The sequence below is a fragment of the Zonotrichia leucophrys genome, chromosome 5 (genome assembly GCF_028769735.1).
Source record: "Zonotrichia leucophrys gambelii isolate GWCS_2022_RI chromosome 5, RI_Zleu_2.0, whole genome shotgun sequence".
Classification (NCBI taxonomy): Eukaryota; Metazoa; Chordata; class Aves; order Passeriformes; family Passerellidae; genus Zonotrichia; species Zonotrichia leucophrys.
Window position 1 is genome coordinate 6,117,719 of NC_088175.1, and position 20,721 is coordinate 6,138,439.

At 38.1% G+C, this 20,721-nt stretch overlaps 1 protein-coding gene across 2 annotated transcripts in view; it reads right to left on the minus strand.

The window, feature by feature from the left end:
• Positions 1 to 20,721, minus strand: part of PPP2R5C (protein phosphatase 2 regulatory subunit B'gamma) — a 69,545-nt gene that overhangs the window by 20,262 nt on the left and 28,562 nt on the right. Inside the window, exons 1-2 of one of the 2 annotated variants that reach the window (XM_064713730.1) lie at positions 20,015 to 20,230; positions 243 to 442 (exon numbers count right to left, since the gene is read on the minus strand). In XM_064713730.1, coding sequence (XP_064569800.1) covers positions 243 to 442; positions 20,015 to 20,108 — 294 coding nt within the window. In that variant the 5' untranslated portion in view covers positions 20,109 to 20,230. Of the gene's footprint in view, positions 1 to 242; positions 443 to 20,014; positions 20,231 to 20,721 lie in introns of those variants that run through there. The other variant, XM_064713729.1, reaches the window with a different exon arrangement.

Below are 20,721 nucleotides of genomic sequence, written 5' to 3' on the forward strand. Positions count from 1 at the left end.
TTTATAAATACAAGATTTTGTTTTTACCAACTTTACCCATCATCTAATTCTGCCTCATATTTGTGTCTAGTTTCTGTCTTACAAAAAAGAAAAATCAACATTGGCAATAAAATTTCGAAGTCCTGTTATTCTTTTGCAGATGTGCAAACATAGTTGATCTTTTCTGAAGATTTCATCAAAATTTCTTAAGATAAACTGATACACTGAAGAAGCAACACCGAATCATAAACAGGAACACTTACCATATGTACTACTTCAGGGTAAATGGGTTCTGTAATCACATTGCGATTGTGTGTGATATATTCTACCATTTCACTTAAAGCTGCTCGTTTTACTTCCTTCCACTTTAGGTCACTTAGTGGATCAGAAACAAAGTCAAAAAGTACACAACATTGTCGTAACTTCTGGATAAAAAGCTTTTCTTGATCCGCTGGAGGAACATCTGAAAAGTAAAAATAATTATACAATATTTAAATTATACTGTAGTGGATTCACTGGCCTCCCCATTTCCACTTTGTGAAACACAGGTATAGAAGTGTTTCAGATTATAAGCAAACTTTCTAAATCTTCACACAACTTTCAGGAATATCATGTTCCAGAGTATGAACCCCACTGAAATACTCTGTACATATCAGGATGATTTAAAAAATTGCAACAGTGACGCATAACTTGCCCTTGCCAGAAGCAGACACTGCATGGAAAAAATACATACTTGAAGAAATGCCTGCATACGCTTTGTGTTTTGCTTAAGTAATCCCATGAGCCATTAAAATGACAGATATATGTGAGATTACAAATTATACATAGCAAAAACTTCCAGGATCAGGACTTAAATATCTAGGAAATACTAGATAACTGGCCAGAGGTAAAGAAAGCAGTACCATGTTTTGACTGCAGCAAAAACTTGTGTCCAATTAAAATGGCGACATCATTACAGCACAAAGCTTAAGAAATTAAATGTGAACACACCACAGAGAGTCTGCCTAAGTTTTTACCATAACACATTTTATGTTTCTGCATAATGACTTTTTTATTGCAAGATATGAACTGTTAAGGCAGTAATAGCATGTTAAAAAATAGGACTAGAGTGACTTTGTAAATAGTTCTACAATTTACTCCCACTTCTTCCAGTTGATGAGCTTTTCTTTTTCCTTAGAGTCATCATAAAATGCTAAGAATTTTCTTACACAAGGAGCAACAGCTACCATCCAAGTATTTCAAGTGGTATTACTGAATACAAGCTCATGTGTATGTACAATCTAATTAACTGAATGTGCAACAGATCTACAGTCCAGTTGTTTAAATACCAGTTGCTCTCCTTATAAGTGCCTGAAAAACTTCCTATGATAACAAAGCTGGAATAGCTCCTCTCTTGAAGAGAAGCTGCTTTCCAAAGTATTTTTGATATAGTAAATCTGGAAGACTTATTTGGTTTAAAACAGCTGGCAATTTTTTAAAGTTACTTGTGCCTAATTGCTCTGAAGAAAAATTCCAGTAAGAAAACACTGTATAGTAATAGCCCTGTAGAACATACAGAATAAAAATGCAGCCTTCATGAAAGAAACCACAGCCAGTTATAGACTTTGGTGTCACCAAGACACCTGAGACAGTGCAGAATTCTAGAAGTAGAAAGAAGGTGCTAGGTAATAGGTGTCCCTATGCAGAGCAACAATGTTCTTACAAATAAACCAAAATTCCTGTGGAGTGTCGTGAACAAAGCCACACAAATTTTGCATCTGAATATCCGTGCTTTTGTTTGTATCAAAATGTAATGAATAATTTCTCCTGAGAAAATACAAAAAAAGTAATTAATTGAGAAGCCTGCATGCTGAAAGCCACTCAAATTTGTGACCTGAATGTAAAAAGTCTCAGACATACAAAATGGTTGGAGTGGTCAGTGGTTCCCCCATTAACTGTAAAACAGAAAAGGTTCTACCCAAAGCATAACAACAGTTACACTCAGGGATACTGTGCTATGAATGCATACTCCACAAAACCCAATACCTAAATACAGACTATAATTACACAAGTAATGGACATACAATTACAGTGATTACAGTACACTAACCTTAAAGAGAGGAAGCATTAAAGATGTAATTACCACTAATAGTGAAAGTTAAAGACTGACAACTAAAAAGATCAAGAAATACCCTCAGCTAGGCAAGCCACCTCCCTCACCATTTATTCTGAGGTGGCTTAACTATTTTAAGTACCTCAGTCATCCTCATTATTTGAGACATCCTCTTTATACAGACTGAAAACCACACATGTTTCTAAAGAACTGTGTTTTGTTTATTTGGGTGAGACATAACTGCCTCCTTTAGGAGTATTCATCCACAGCTCTCAAGTGTCTGCACCTCACATCTCTTCTAGTACTTTGTCTGGAGTAGTTGCCTTCAAATCAGGATCACCCCTACTTTTAAGGCCTGAAAGGATGATTTCAGCACGATACCAAGCAGAAGGTGGTTAAGATGATGACTGAGTAGCCCATAATTTTTGTACAGAGTATGTGTGCACACCTGCAGAGCAGCTCTGGGACACCCAATAAGTCATTTATCCTCAGACATTTGCCAGGGACTACCTGGTTATGCTCTTTCAGTTAACTGCAGGCCGATTTCTACATCACCTTCCAGTTTAATTAAGTGATAACTCCTCACTTCCATTTGCTTAATTAACTGGCATATTTGAAGAGAATGCCATTAGGGAAAAAAATTCCCTGCTTGTGCAACTCTGGTGCTCCACTCCCTGATGACTGTGGGAAGGTCATAATTATTCAGAAGCTACTCCTTGAAATTACACCAGAACTGATACTTAGAGCTACTCACTAAGCAAAGTTTTTTTTTTTTTTTTAAAAAACCCAAACACCATCACTTCCAATCAAACCAAACCAAAATCCCATATATTCTGCTCCCCTTCTCCAACTGGTAGCAATGGTTTACATAATTTTCACAGGACTTGCTTCTAACAGTAGCAGGAGAATAATCTTTTTTATGCAGTCCAAACACTTATCCCTGTCAGCACTCATATCTTAAATGAGTACTATTTTTGCTCTTCTACTGGAACAGAGTACAGTTTGTTGTAATCCCAAAGAAGGTCAGTCTCATATTTGCATTGAAGGTCCATCAATTCCTGACACACCTTTACAGAAATTTATTATGGCATATTTTATGCCTAAGCCTGCATCATTTATCCTACTGTCCTTTTTGTAAAAGAGAAATATGCACTGGAAAAAGTACCAAAAGATGATAGGTATTATGAGAGTAAGATATGTCTCTGGGACTGAGGGATCAGCTTTTTGTCTTGTTTGGGTTGTCTAGAGGGTTTTTTCCTTACAATTACAGGGTAACTCTTAGATCAAGTCATACAATCTACAGATATGTAAGCTCTGCCCCTTCTGTTTTAACAGCATCAATACAGAAACAGCTATTCAGTATAAAATTTTCAACATCATCTCAGCATGTGGCCTTACCAGATTTTCTGCATACTGATGAGTATAAAATAAGATACTTTCCACTTCATAACCGATACAAGCTGTGCTTTTATTATCAGATTAACTAGACCAATATCTCACTCTGAAAGGCACTACTTCCAGTCTGTATTTCCCTTTGAAACAGCCAGGTAAAGATCAGAGGTACTCAGATACCAGGTCCTCAGCAGAACACAAATAATTGGCTGGAAAAGTTTAAATTCAAACACTGAACTCAGTATGGAAACAGATTCTTTGGAAGGTTCAGGCATGTCTTCAGTAATTCCTACTGTGAGTTCACTGCAAGCAGACTTCACACTGGCAGCTGTCCTGGACCTCGCGTGTTTCTCAGCCAGGATGTGGCACTGGTCTGCACCCTTTCTTTTGTAATGTATAGACCAGCTAAAGAGCTAAAACCTGTGAATATGCTAACAAAGCAAGATGTCTTCATATTAAAACAAAATTTTCCTGTTTTTAAGAAAATTAGCTAAAGTAAAAAAAACCCCAGAAAACACGGAAGTTTGTGTTTTCAGTGCCTGAGCTTATGTTCAGTATTCTATGACACACAAATATTTTTGCTGTGCAGGAGTGTAGAGATCTTACTGTTTTCTCAATCATATTTTTTATGTTCCTTCAAATCTAGAAGTCTTATTTTTAGTTATGTATTGTAACTGTGACATCACTGGGCACTGATGACAGATCCATCCCTACCTTTTTCATTGAAGCCCATTTTTCTGTGACAACAGTGTAATATAATAGCTGCTGAAAGGAGGACAAAAGGCAAAGCAGGGTAAGTGGGTGACCTAGAGATGTCACATGAAACAGCTGATTTCTAGTACAGATTGGAACTGAAATAAGGTTGAATTTCAAGTTTTAGGTCATATTCTGACACAGAGAAGAGCTGATGCAATTCCTACCACAAAACAATTTGTGGTCAGTAAAACATACTATATTACATCATTTTAAAAACAGAAAACCAGAGATGGTTAACAATTTGCAAAAAAACCCCAAACATTCAGAACACAAAATCAATTTCAATTTTGTGAATACCTTTTTACTTATATATAAAAGCTTAGCAAGGGTACGAGATTTGGTTGGCTGACAGGTCCCTATCTCACTGAAGGAGAAGTAGCTCCTTTTTCTTAGAAGGTCATAGATAAAAAGACAAATGGAACATCATATGCTGAAAGTAACTGCTTCTTTAATACAATGGTGTAGAGCAAAGCCCAAGCATGAGGATGATGCCTGCTAGCAAGTAGACAAAACATCTCATGAAACATGTCAGCAATCCTAATGAAGAACTAGAATTGTTAATGATTTGGAAAAATAACATTTCATTGTCAAGCAGAGTGCTACCCAGAGGATATCCCCTAATTTATTGGTCACATGGTCCCTTCTGCTAGTCAAAAGTATTAGTGCATTTTAAATTTGATGTTCATTGACAAAAAAAGCAGCATTACTGAACCTTTGTAAGATGCCCTATAGAGTTGTACTTCAAGAAAGGGACTCTAGTATCTTGCAGTGTTCTCTTGAAACACTTCAGTTGACAATGACAGCAGCATTTTTACAAAGAATAGAGTCCAGTGCCTTGAGTAAGAGAAATGGAAACTGCCAGACACAAAGGCAGAGGAGCTACACAGCACGGAAAGAACATAATTTGTCAAAACATGTGTTTACCAGTACTAATACTTTTTCCAAAACTAGGGATCAAATCCTTAAAAAAGTGAAGAATTGGAAAAAAAAAGGATGTTACAAAAGCTGAATCAACACCTGATAAAATTCCATTTAAAATATTTATTTTGAAATTGTGTAACTACCATTCTAATTCAAAGCAAGACATGCTATTCTGGAATGATTTTTATTGCATTTCTATTATATAACCAACTCTTTATAGTTTTTAGTGATTTTACTGAAATCATGATGACAATAATTAACACCAATTAAAGATGACAGTCTCCCATTAACAGAATTATATCCTAACACATGATATTGGAAATAAGTGGGTGGCACAGGGAAGAAAACTTCCAATTCATGCACGGACAAATTTAATTAAAGCTATTTCTTCTAGCAGCATATAAAAATAAACTCAAAGAACACCAGAAAAAACTAAAATTATACACAATACATTTTATACTATAACTAGCAACTAATAGTGGGAGTTTGGCTGCAGATACCTCAGAGCAGGCAAAATGTTGTATGGATACACTGGACTAACAAATACATAGAAGATGCTGCTGTTTATATTGTTTTATTTATTGACCCTGCAGAAACATTTCTTTGCCAAAAAAAAAACCCCTTAAAAACAAGAAAAGTGACCACAATTACCAAAAAGTCACAGGAACACTCACGGAAAAACAGAGTGCTAGTACTAAGCTCAAGAGAGCACCACATATAAACATTTTAAATGGTACAGAAGATGAACTAATTTCTGTTCTTTATCTCACTATTGAAGATTAAGGGATGTACAAGTCAGTGTGTGTCAGTGTTATAAAGTGTCATAAAGAATACAGGCTTAATCTAAAAGAATTGAACTGTAAGTTCAAGGTCCTTCTCCAACTACCATGTATGAGACCTGTAAACATCCCTGTTTTGTTTTTTTCAGACATTTCCCATCAGAAATAGGGCACTGAAAAGCAGATAGACTTTGTCTCATCTACAAGCTCATGACTCCCAAACAACTTTTGATCAGTAATTAAAAACATTTTACAGGCACTTAGAGCTTCCATAAGTATTACAAGAAAACACTTAACTACTCCAACCAGCTATTATCAAAGAAAAGCTGTTTTGTTCAAGGCCAGCTGGAAGGTGAGCTGAGAAGAGCAGGTGGGTGCACAAGGGAAGTTTCCAGTCTCAGGCAGTGCTTGGACAGCAAACCAAAATTCCCAAGTGTGTCCTTCATCTGTATCAGCTGCCCTGCTGCAGGCCTGCGATGTTCAGCACCCGTGCAGGTACCCCAGAGACGTGGCAATGAGACCTAGCTGCAATTACAGGCCAATGCCCACTCTTCTGCATTCAAGGAACTGAGCCAGAAATACCATTTGGCTGCTCTTCAGATAACAGAAATTTGTAACTGGAAAAACCCAACCTTTCATTTCCCTGTATTTGAAAAAATTACACTGTTCCTATCTGCCACCGTTATACATTTTCAACTGAAAAGCTGACACCCAAAATGTGATAGACACACAAAATATAATTACTTCCCTAAATACTGATAGAAAAAAAGGCTTAAAAACAACACTTAAAATTATAAATATGTGGCACATCTACCTAAATTTCAAAAGCAAGTCTATTTCATTTAATTTTCAAGTAGTTCAATATTTGGACACTCAGATACTCCATCTTATTCAAAGATGTCTTCTTTCCACCAAACAAGTTCTGTTTAGTAATAAACATTCAAACTTTATATTTTTAATAAAGCAACAGCCCTGATACTGTTCCTATGCAAATCTGCAGCCTGGATCAAGCTGTAACTCCACTTACAATGAAAAAGTTATTTCACCTGTGACAGCTTGTGTATGCAAACAGTCTCAGTCATGTGCCCAGCGCTGGGGTGCTGTCACAGGAAGGACAGGGACCTGCTGGAGTGAGCCCAGAGAAGGGATGAAGATGCTCAGAGGGCTGGAGCACCTCATCTGTGAAGACAGGCTGTGGGAGTTTGGGCTCTTCTGCACCTCACAGCAGTCTGGGGAGAGCTCACAGCACCTCCCAGTATGTAAAGGGGCTACAAGGGAGCTGGAGGGAGATTCTTTACAAGGAAATGGACTGACAGGACAAGGGGTAATGGCTTTAAACTGACAGAGGGCAGGGTCGGTGCAGTAGACATTAGAAAGAAATTCTTTACTGAGAGGGTAGTGAGACACTGGAACAGGCTGAGCTGAGAATGTCCATGCCTGGAAGTGCTCAAGGCCAGGTTAGATGGGGTTCTGAGCAGCCCAGTCTGGTGGAAGGTGTTCAAACCTATGGCAGGGGGCTGGAACTGGATGCTCTCTAAGGTCCCTTCCAAACTAAACCATTTTATGATGTGATTTTATGATACAGAAGTGAGGAGGGGGAGACAAGAGCAACATGTTGGAATTCATTAAGGTACACAGCATTTAAGATTTTTTCTTTCTACATAAAGAAATCTCTTGGCTAAATTTTCATACAAAAGAGTGGCTTTTCATTTGATTACGAGGCTTTTAAAGTAATATTTTTTTCATGTAATGAAAAAAAAAGGCTGTTAGAATCAAATAAGCTATTACCAGACTAATTAAACAGCAACTGAAAAAAAGAAAGAGGAAAAAAAAAAAGGACAACACCTCAAGAATCCTACAGTTTAAAGGAGCCTGAAAGGAATGGGAAGCACATGTTTTGTCAGTCCCAGCGTGAAGCTCAAAGCAGGTGCTTTACAACACTAATCCCCTCTGAAATCTCCAGTCACTGGGGAATCCAGCACTGGTGGCAGCTCCTAACAGAGACTGCACTGTGGTTTTGAGGATAGAGGAACTAAGTAATGACATTTAACTGGCAAAGATTTAAGATGGGAGATTTTAAGGACTGATTAATAACGAAATAGGAAAAAAAATCTGCTGTCATTTTAAACTATTTGGCATAATTTTTACATACTAAACAACCTGACACACTGAAATTACTGCCAGTAATTTTATTCCAGGTGTAAATCATAAGTCTGATGATGATAAGAGCAGATCAACAGTGAATAATATGCACACATATTATCTAATGATTTTTCCAAAGCAGACCAATGCCACTGTGAACCAAGAGCTTGCTTTAAAAGAGTTTTATCAGAAGTCAACTGTTTTATTAGAAGCTATGTGAAATTTTCAAAAACCTTAAGAGGATATTTCTAATATGGTTAAAAGAAATAAGGATTTTTGACACTATATTAAAACATTTAAAAACAGAAAGTGAAAAGTAAAAGCAATGATAACTGCATAAATATTTTAAAGGCAATGTAGCATAAAGAGGAAAGCAGGAATGCTTATACAGGAAATGACATGTGAAACAAGCCGAAATGGGCTTGAGCTAATGAAATGGAAATTCTACCTGAAAATTAGGGAGAAAAATGGCAAGGAGGATAATCAAACAGACAATGGAAGAAAAAAAAGTGTCTTAATGGGGAAGGAGACAAATCAAACAAAGAACTCTCAGTAAAGCTTTCTGGTGCACACACAGTTAATATGACAGTAAATCTCACTTTTAAACACAAAACACTAAGAGAAAACAACCACTAGAGCGTACTTGAATTCACTCTCAAGTTACCCAACATCTTCAAATGTGCTTGAAAACTTTAAAATCGTTTTAAAATATATGTAACAGTCTGTCTGAGAAAATGAAGCACTACTGTTGTGAGACCAGACCTCAATAATATTCTGTAACATTACTGAAGTGTGTGGTGTAAGTCAGAAGATTTGAAGAAGAAATACACAAACCTGAATAAACTGCCACTCTGGACACTTGGATGAAGTAAATATCAGGTAATCAAGCCTACCCATCTGCTGTAAGCAAATGCACAGTTTCCTTAAACACACCCAAACTCCACACACCAACCCCTAATTTTAGTCAGATACTGCTCTGAGTCTGAGTAACTTGTCAGTCAATAGTACCTGTCACACATCGTGATAAATACAATTCAAAGAACACTCAACTGCCAAAATGTAAAATAACTCAGTTCCTTCTCCAGAGCCTGTCAGACTGCCTCCCCCTCTCCTCACTCTCTGTACATTTGCTAAACCTGGGGGCTGCTGCTTGCTTTCTGCTGGATGCCAAAATTGGTGAATTTAATGATGACACTTAGAATAATCATTAACAGATATCACAAGCTGGGTTTTGTGTAGGCTTAGAAATAGATTACACAATAGATTACAAAGCAGGAAGAAAAGCTCCCCCCAGCTTTTCTGTGAACAAACCTGATGTGTTTCACACTCCAATGCAACCTAAAGCAAATACCCAATCCCCACACAGGAACTCGGGTTAAAGTTATAAGCACATCCTTGCTTGTCTGAAGCAAACATTTATTTTGATATTAACAAAAACTGCCATAAACCTTCCTTGAGGACAATCCTGGTTTAGTTTTCTAAATGATCCACTCTATTTAAAATTAGAAATAGGAAGGGCAAGTCTTTTCTCACAGGAAGAGCTTAAACAGCACAGGTCACACTGAGCCTGAGATGCAAACTAATGTCCTGAATGGCTGATCAATGTCTAAATCATCCCAAACTGTCACACATCGTTACAAGATATGCAAAAGTGCTTTCACCAGAAATCAACAGGACTTTTGTGGTTTTCTTGAGAGCAATTTCTTAACAGACTTCAGTAGACAGCAAGCCTATCTCTAGTACAGGGTGGTTTTTGTATGTATCTGGGTTTGGGTTTTGGTTTTTTTTTTTTGGGGGGGGGGGGGGGGGTAGGGTTTTTGTTTGGTTGGTTTGGGTTCTTTTTGTTTGATTGTTTGGGATTTTTTTTTGTTTGTGTTTGATTTTTCGTATCCACTGGGAAAAAACCTCCAATTCAGGGCATAGTTTTCCTCAATGATCAAGCAGCACACAAACAATGATTTGGTAAGAAAATAAAGAAATATATTTAGAACTAGGTCAGTAAATTGTTTAGCAGTCAATGCTGGCCATGTCAAATGCTAAGAGCAATTATGAGCAGTTCTCTGTTAGGAAATAAAAACTACTTTCTAGCAATGAAAATTTTGACTAAAACAAAGTAGAACGCCAACTATGCCCATTTAAAAATACACGCCTTCAACATCTAAGAAGACTGAATACACAATATACCTGCATGTTTTTCAGGAATTATGTGCATAATGATTTCCTATTTAACCCAAAAATTATTCCTGCATAATCCAACATTATTTTCCTCACATCACATTTGTCTGAAAACATACACATTTGTTCAACAGATGTCTTCAGTCTCTGGTCAAACTAATCTCCAGCCTCACAAAGGAATTCTAGCAAGAACTGAGAATGTACCTATTAGCTAAAATGTCCCTATTGCTTGGCTGCCAGAAAAGCTGACATTCTGCTGATAATTTCCACCCCTCTCACACAGGAGAAAGAGTGTGAACTGCAGTATGGAACACATTTAAATTAGAGCCTCCAAGAAATTTGTACATTTACAGGGCAAAAACAAGTTGATTTGCTGTATTAGCTATGAATCCAAGACTGACTCCATACTACATGTCCAGAAGTCCTGGACATGTTAAAACATCTTACTCCCAGCACATTTTTCAAAATATTTATTATTCTATTTATATTTTCCCTTTTAAACAGAAGATTTAATGTGCAATGAAAGGAACTTGTTCTAATTTCTTCCATTTAACTACAAGTTTTGAAATGCTTTGTTCCTTAAGATACATTAATGATTACCGAGTTTCCAACAATATGAAATAAGAAAAGTTATGCAGTGAAATACAGGCTCAAAATTTTGCTTTTGAGAGGATGTGTAATATTCTGATTCAAAAGCCATAAAAATGTTCATTTTCTACTGGGACAAGAACAAATCAGTTTTTATTGCATGCAAACAACTTTAAGACAGACCTCAAAAAACTTCAGTGGATCAATTTTTGGATTTTAAGGCACTTTATACAGATTAGATGTAACAGGAGCAAAAAGTATAAAAATATTATGGTAATAGGTTAGAAAAAAGATCCATTGTTACAACTAGTTTGTCTGGAAAATTTTTTGAAGAAAAACTTATTACACCCAAAGAACAGACATCACATTGGTTTTTTGTAGGCTTTGATAATTTTGTTCAAGTTTACTTTTCAGTATGAGTAAATGAACACAGGACACCTTTGACACATCATGGACACTGTTATACATTCACTTTAAATATAAAAGTAGTAACAGGATTTGGGTCTAGAGGCTGTGTGAAGCCACACAGCTGGTAGATTTAATCCAAAATGCAACTTAAAAAACTTCCATAAAAATCTTTAAAATTAAAAAGTGCTTCAAATTGGTAGGCTTCTAGAATCAGAAAAGTCCCAAATGAACATTTTTTAAAATTAGTTTTTAAATTTTAAACTTTATGTATAATTTTTTCTTCATGAAATTCAGCTCATTATCAGTAACACGAGCAGTGATGAAAATTGACACAAAACTGTCACTTCCACTACTGATAACAATGCAGAGTCAGATCCCACCCCTAAGTTTGACTATACTTTTATTAAAGAAAACTCCACTGGCAAGTTATAGCAGAAATGGTACCACATGATTTGTATGCAGATTATGTGGAATTGATGAAAGGATGTGCAGATGTGGCTTTAAAACATCATGTACTCCAAGTGCCATTTATCTCAGTTTTATCACTTCAGACAGGGTGGTGCACACAGCTCTGGGAGGCTGCTGAGACTCTGCTGCTTTACCTGTATGAGGTGTCCACCCCCAGCACAAAGGTTAGAGCACAAAAGCCACCTCCCCCAGATGAACATCTTGTCTACATATGATGCAAATAACCCTGTATCTATTAAATATTGCTGTGTGTGGTTTACAGCGCAGTTTCAGTAGCTAATTATTTGATAGCACATGGAATTAATTTTACAGAAGTCTAAATTATTTATTAGAAGCTTCAAACAGAAATGGAAATAAAAATTTTCCACAGAAACAGATGACACTTAATTTTACCTTAAAATGTATTTCACAGCAACCACCACAAAACAGTATGAGTAAAAATTTGAGGGCATCCATTTTTGCTTCCTTGAAAGGGCATGCACATTACTCCATGAGTCAGTAAAAGTACTGTAAAAATTCCAGCTGACTACCTTCCTACAATTTCATGGTATTTTTAGCTCAACAAAAAGTCCCCTCTAGAGACATTTTACAGTCATGCCCTCAGATATTTCACATGCAGTGTGAACACTTAACATCCTCACTGTTTCCAGCAGAAGAACCCATACATACACTCTTCATATTGGCAAGGGGTCTATATGAAGGTAAAAACAACCCAAAAAAGTCAAGAAAGGAGGAGTGACAGAGAACAAAGAGTAAAGGCAGTAGCAAGGTAAAATACACTCTCTGATAGAAAGTGCTGCATGGTAAGTGGAGAGTTAATAAGCATGTCACCATGTTAAAGGCAGCAGGAATAATAACTAAATAACCTCCTTTAAACTTGCCTTTGGTCAAATATTAAAACCACTCTGCATGAGTTTCTTTGGTATATATGTTAAAAAACCATGAGTCTATGTCTGGCAATGTCTGAATGTCCTTCCAAAAGATCTAGCAAAACAGTACAAGAAGTAATACAACAACAGAGCCATTTGTACCAATATCAGTCCTTTGATAATTCAGGTGATTATCTAATGCTAACATATGAAAGTTTTCATAATTTGATATATACAAGAGGCCTAAGTTCATTAAGAACAGAACTGCTGCTTGTCCTTGAGGAAGATGGCCTTGCTTCTATTTTTTGAGGGAACACTTTTAGAAAGGAACAGTGGATGGGTTTCAAAGCTAACAATGAAGTGTACAAGTCATTAGGCAATGTTAAACAGCAGCAGGCTCAGAATTTTCTAGGAGAAGTTGGAAACTTTTGGCAAGATGGATGACTATGAGCTCCAGGAGTCAGGCCATGCACCTATGGAGGGAGTCCAGGTGGCTTGGCAGGAACATAACAGCCCAAGCACAAGGCTGATACCTGTTCTCACCCCTTCAGGTTACCAAATTATAACTGGCTAATGGGGGAGAAAAGGGAAGAACAAGCATTTTCATCTCCTTTAAATCTCAACTGAGGTTTATCCATTAGATCAAAACCCAACCATGACCCACAAGCAGGACAGAAGGCACGTGCTGATCATGGGAAATTCCATTTATTGGACTGGAAAGACTAAAAAAAGTTTTGAAGGTCTTTTGCATGGAAATATTTCCACAAAGGTACAAACAAGCCTCCCATTTTAAAATTTAAATTCACTCAGAGAAGTAACACAGTTCATCACTACTAAGGAAGCATCTCAGAAGAAAATTAAGATGTCTCCTCTATCCACCTTTCCTCCCAGGAAGACTGCTCACTTCTTACAACAAGGAGTGACTGTACCTTAAATATTGACTGAATTTAAATGTGCTAAAGAATTAAAGAAAATTAGGATTTAAATAAACAAATGTGCTCAGACTGAATAAGTTCACCATCCTTAAAATACCTACTTAGGTGGATGGTGCAAGATGCATTCTAAGGTTACACAGAAAATACAGAAGGAATAACCCAGATTAATTTTCTGCTGCAGAAAATACTAAGAGGAAAAAACCAGTATCATGAAATGTGACTTTGAGATTTTTTTGGCATGCTTTTATAATCAGATTAGGCTAGTTTCAGAGTGTAATAAAATATTATTACCCCCAAGAAGGCAAGCTCAGCACATGTAAAGGAAATTATGCTTGAATTGCATCAAGTTCTTGGAAAGTATTAGAAATTTGGTAAGTGACAATTATCCTGGGATTTTTGTATTTTTAACATAATGTTGTTATAATGCAGGAAGATTACTACAAACATGTTGTAAGGATGTGTTAGAAATGACACTGTTCAACATTTTCATAAACACCACAGAAGATGAATAGCAAGGTCACACAGTTTGTTAAAAGCTGTGCTCATTGTCAATTCAAACTTGTCAAAAAAGGCTAGAGAAAAATCTCTGAGCAAGTTAATTCAACCTATTAGAGCTTTCCAAAAGCTGAAAAATGTAAAGAAATGTGGGTGAAATAGCTGTCTGTGTACATTTATTAATTCTATCTTATTCAGAAGGTATGGACTGCTGCTGAGCTTCTAACTGAAGATTTAGAAATGAATAAAACATTCTTTTAGCATGCCAGTGTTTTTAATACTGCATGCAGTTCCAGTCACCCATCTTTAACAGTTTGCTAAAACATGGTAAGAATAATTTAAAACACCATTAACGCCAAAAACTGTGAGTTAACAGAAGTTAAAGTACTACTAATAGGCATACTAGCACCAAGTATTAAAGAGTTTGCCTTAGTAACTAAAAAGAAAAGAAGGAGCATAAAGGGAGTTTACAATAAGAATATTGTTCTTTGAACTTGAGGGGGAAAACAAAAAAGAAGATTAAATTAATATTGTAATTTTTTACGCTACAGCAAGGTCAATAAGTTTTTGGTCCCACAAGAACCAGAGAATGACAGAATCATAGAATAATTTTCACCACAAGGGACAGTCATTTCTGCTACTCTAATCCCCCACTACATAAACCCAGCTGCTCTCCAGTCAAAGTACTTCCAATTACAGAGATTTCACAGCCCCTTCTGGAATCTTGTTCCAGCTTTTAACCACTTTTATGGTGAAAATATTTTCGCCTTGTGTACAATTGCAATCTCCAGAGTTTGCCAAGTCATATTGGTTCCTTTTCATTCCCCCACTGTGGATCTCTGAGAGGAGCACGGCACTTGCTCTACAGCCTCCCATCAGTTAGTTGAGGATCAAATCTCCCCTTAACCTTCCTTCCTTTAGGCCAAACAAATCTATTTCTTTCAGCCTCCTTTGTACATCATGAGGTAAATGGTTGCTGTTCTGCATGCTGAGTTTGGTCTGCACTACTTCTGAAGTGAGAGCTTTGGGCTCTGCTTCCCCTTTAATTACAGAATGGATAATTTTTTATTCTTCTTTTAGCTCAGACACAATTCCTGCAAAGCAACAGTCTAGCAACAGTTTTTAGCAACCCTGGTTAGACAGAAGTATTTCCAGGTCAATTATTTTTCCAAGACAAACACACAATGGATTCTTTCTAAAATGAAAGTGCCAAGCTTTTCTCCTTTAAGATATAAATTGCCCAACTAAACTAAGATCTTTCACCACCTTTGAGGAACATGCAAATTTCTGTCTAAATACTCAGATATTTACATCACAGAAACACTACCACTGACATTTTTTGCCCTGAAGAACACTATGTAAAGGTGGAATCTGAAATACCTTCCATGATCCCTCAGACAAGATGAACAAGCAGCATACAGAAAAAATGGACAAAGTTAACATAAATAATCTTTGAAAAAAAGTCAAAGCATCTTGCACAAAATCTAAAGTAACTTCAATAATGACAAGTCAAATCTGTCAAAAAACATTTGCTGCTCTGGAAGGCAAAGGAGAAGGATGGACAATGAGATATTTGAAACATGTTATGGCCTACAGGAAGTATCAGTTTGAGTTAACATAGTATCAGGGTGTTCTCACCCTTCTTCCCACACAATTTTCAGTATGTCTTGCAAAACATCTTGAAAATAATTTTTGAAAAGCATGAACAGACATTACCAGTTCCAGCCAGTCAGCAACCAAGCCATTAAAAGTAACCTTTACATTCTAATTCTGCCACTGCAGATCAGAAGAGAGTTTTATATGTATTTTGTTCAAAATATGTCTTGCGTTCATGGAGACATTGGCATCTGGGCTACTTCTATGCTCTGACAAAACAATATTAAGGGATTTTTGTCATCAACACTGGTATCAACACATTTTCCTAATGAAAAACATCTCCTCCCCCCTGAGAATTCATATTCTGCCTACAGAATGAATTACTATTATTTTCTGCCTGTTACTACACGCTGTACTACAGTTATGGTTTTGAACACTCAACAGTAAATATGAACTGGCAGCTCTGAAGTCTAGTGGCAAACGTTTACTGTTTGTCCTAATCCATGCAGCTTTTACAGCTGCTTTCTCTGACTGAAGTGCTGAGATGGAAATCAGAATGTCTCCTTTCCCCAAGCCTCACCTTGTTTTTGTGGCTCATCCTGTCAGGGCCCTGAATTCACTTCTATCACCCCGGGCCTTTGGCTGCCAGAAGGGCTCCATATGGAGGGATGGATCCTGAAAACACCATCCAGATCTGCTTCCCTCCTTGCTGCAGAAGTGCTAAATTCATGATACCTAATAACCCATTGTGCTGTTTTAGTGTCACCTTGATTGCAAGTGGCCTGTCAATGCACAAAGATCCTAAAGGAGCTCTCCATGCAGATATCCCATGCTGAGTTCCTTCAGCTGCATTTGTTTCACAAGGTCAAGCCTCCATCCAGGATCACAAACCACAGCAGTTATTCCATGGCTGTAACAGCTGCTTAAACTGAAATTGTGATTTTCCTAGAAGTCTTATATCATTCCAATACCACTAAGTTTTCAGTTGATGATGGCAATAAGTGACAATCAATTCAAGGGCATAATGTTCAGCTACCTTTGTACTCTAGAAAGACCAATGCAGCAGCAGCACAGCTCAGATCCCCAGGAGAGCCTGTTGCTGACTGAAGACTCACTACCCCAGCAGGCCAATCACTCTCACTGAGCCAATGTTTTCAGCACAATCAGATAACATACAGCAATGGTGCCACACCACTTGCATTTAGTGTGGATTAGGCGCTTTTGGTGCTTGTTATTTCCCAGCAGTGGGTCAAAAGTCACCTGCATTTCTGATTTCTACACACTGCTCTTGAACAACTGCCAACAGTCTACAGTTGTGACAAAGGGCACAGTCTTGCAGTACATGAATGAAGAGAAGAGAGCAGCTATTCTGACACTGAGCAGGCTCAGCTGACAGTCCAGGGCTGCTGAACAAGTGCTCAGTGCAGAGGGACACCAACATGGAAAGTCAACACACCAGGATGCAGACCAGCGAGGCACATGACAGGACAACCACACAGCTGAGGCAACAACCAAGGCCACAGGCCTGAGCCTAAAGCCAGCTCCTGAATCAAAGGGGAACCCCAACACGCTCACAGCTCTTTCCACAGCACTCTGACTCAGGATTACGTGGCTGCACCATACCCAAGATGAACTTGAGTACAGGCAGCCAAATGAACTGCTGGAGGATGGGGTATTTGTGGCCATGACACCTCCTACCCTACAAGTACCCACTGCTCCTCCTTTGGTGATGTTGGACACAACAGGGTCAGCAACGGCAGTCAGTAAAATTCTGACATTCTTATTTCCTATTCACAAGAGTTTAACATAATTTTTAAAAATCAATTGCATCTTTTTCCAACTGTGTTGCTTATGTAAAGCTGTAAGCAACCCAGACAACAAAGCTCCTTACACTTCAGGATGCACACGACAAACAATGTCTGGCATGATATTGTTGCTTGCTAAAAATTTCCTTTTTATTCTGCAAGCATTACATATTTCATATGATCCAGGTACAGAAAGTGCTTTGGAATTAACTTTATAAGTAAGAATGCAATTTTTATTTTCAATTAAGTACTAACAGTTTAGTCCACAAGGCTTCACATATTTTTTAGAAGCAAGATTGAGTTCAAATATGGTACCTACACCATCTCAAAATGTATGGAACTGGTGCTTAAGAATTTTTTTTCTATTTCAACAAACGATATCTATGAGAAACACCCAAGGGGCTTATGCCCCTACCCCCTGTCCTTGACCTTGAAGTTTTAGCTCTTACAGTTGCCAAGAGGAACATTTCTACTAGAAATTTAATCCTATATTACACAACAGATGATGCAAAAGGACAACTGTAAAAGCAGCATGCATTGGGACAAACAGTAATAATGTGTCATTAGCCTTCAGAATTACCAGCTAATTTTTACTGCCATTAGAGTTTTGTATGTATTGCTCTGACAGGCTTCATTTTGGAAGCATCAGTAGTGGTAATATCAGCACAGCTGGTGACATGAGGTACACATAAAAAACCCAAAGGAACTGCTGAGGTACATATGAAAAACCCAAAGGAACTTCTGCACACTTCAGGGTGTATGGAAGAGATGCTTTGCTCTCCCAGTGTCAAGCAACTCCTCTGGGCTATAATATCAGAAACCCATTTTATTTCCTGCCACCTGAAAAATGAAAAACAATCAATCTCCCAGTAATTCTTTAATTGCTTACAAGAAACTCTACTCTCATAATCCACTGAAAAGCTGTAACCAACCAAACAGAAAAAAAACCGTATCACCCAAAAAAACCCTAAACCACAGACCGTTTAACTTCTTCTTTACTACTATATTATTCAGTGCACCAAAAATGCAGGTCTTGGGAAAATAAATTTCAGAACAGTTTCTTAAAATCCATGGTTTCCACAATTATGTATTATTGGAGCAAAGGCAGGATAAGGACTTCAATGACAAGAACCCTGTTATCATATTGAGACAAAGGATTAAGGAAAATCATTGCAATATTTCATCATTCTGATTCCAACCTTTGTTTGTTTTTCTAACTTGAACCTTTAAAAGGTGGTGCTTTTCCCCTTCCAAAAGGCAACACCTATCTGAAAATGAAGATGATTTGTACAGAGTGCCAAGCAAAGGCTTGTCCACAGGTCAGGCAGCTCCATTTTATTCCCTTGACAACAAGCATAGTCCCTATTTGAAATCAATGGAATTTTACTGCATTTCCTCCCCAGTCACAGATCAAAATTAGTTTTCTAGAATTCATCTACTGCCACTTCAGACAGAGCAGGTTATGGCTCTTTTAAAAGTTAAAGAGAAATCATGATTTTTAAATACGTGAAAACCCATGTTCCTACTTAAAAGAACAGACTTCTGAACAGTTGGGGTTTATAAACTTCCAAAGCAAAATTTTTTCAGGGTATGGAATATTAATGAAAAAAAAAAAAATTCTTTCCAGTACTGACATCTAGCCTGTGCCAGTGAAAGCTGAGAAGCAAAGAATTAAGAACGGTACAAGCTATGTTTCTTGCATATAAATACCATTGTTCAAGATGTGCTCATCCCAGCTAATACATGTTCTGCCTCCATAAAGTTCTAAACCAGAAATACCCTACAGCAGATATTAAAAAAAGGACTGGTTGCTTAAAAGCCAGCTAAAAAATACACCCAAAACCCCCAACACAATGCAAAATTTTACTACGTAGAAAATACAGAACAAGAGATACACACTCAATTGTACAGAAGCGTCATACCAACATGTATGTTCAAATTATAGAAAATGTAATTTGCAATGCACTTATTCTATAAACCCAAAAGAACACATTCTGTGAAGAACTGAACATTCAGAACTGCACAACACGGCAGGCACACAAGAGCTTGCTTGTTAAAGCCAAACCGCATCTCTTCTAGGAAATGCCTTCCAAATACATAAAGGATATTTTCATAGTAAGTGTCACATCTCATTCCCCCCTCCTTCTCTGACACTTTCAATTCTTTCACAAGCTGCAGTGCACTTTAAGGCAGCTCTATCCGAACAATTCAAACAAAAAAAGGCTTTGAAGCACACCAAAGGTTTGCCCTTATTCTCTAGAAACGCTATAGGGATAACTTGGCTCTTCCCTGCCCCCCTCAGTACCTTTCTGGGGTAGTGACTTCACATCCTTTGACATCAGCACAGCTTGGAAGGGGGATGGGAGAGTTACGGCAGAAAGCTGTAAAACCTGCTTTTAACTATGTATGCAATGCCACCATGAATTCTTAAACCTTCCCCGAACACATTTAACAGAAAATGGGTTTTGCTCTCCGCCGGTTCTACCGCGGCTGTACCAAACCGAGAGGGACTGAGCTACAAAGGACTTCCTGCTCCCCTTCTCCGAGCTCCACAATAGCCATTTATTCGCTCGTCAGAGGGTCGCGATTCACTCTCGCACGCACAATAACTCACCTCTAATATGCAAAAGGGCCACGGGCTGGAACGGCCCATTGGAATTGGCTGCGTCAACCACCATCCTGCTGCCAGCTCTGTTACATGTCAACATCTAGGCTCCAGCAGGCACGGCACTGTATTCCTTAAGGCAAGAAACCAGCCTCCATTTTAGTTTAAAAAAAGACAGAAACTGAAGCGCTCTGCAGCTGGAGGGAACTGGCTGGGGAGTGATGTCAGCGGGCGGGAGGAGCCCCATTGGCCGACGGCTGCAACTTCAAATGACACCGAGGAGGCCGCGAATGAGCGCGGCCGGTGCGGGGCTCCCCCCGCGCCCGCCACGGCCCGCGCCGCCCGCGGCAGGGGCGGAGCGGCTGCGGAGATGACGGCCCTGCTGCGTTGGGTTCGGGTTTTTTATTATTGCCAGGATGATCTCATTGCTGCTGTTGTACCCCCGCCCCCTCGATAATATTCAGTAGCACCTGCTAGAAAGAGCGCATGCAGTTTTATTTTTCCTCATTCCTTGGCCTTTCCTTCAGTACGGTTTCTCAGGATTATCAAACCAATGTTTAATTTAACCGTGGAAAAACACAGCACTGAGGGTAACATCTACAACTTCAGCTTTCAAGGGCCATAACAAAAGGTAGTTGGTTTACAGTAAGATACAGGTCCTTAGATTATTACTGTTGATTAAGAAATATAAAACCTCATAAACATTCCTTGCACTG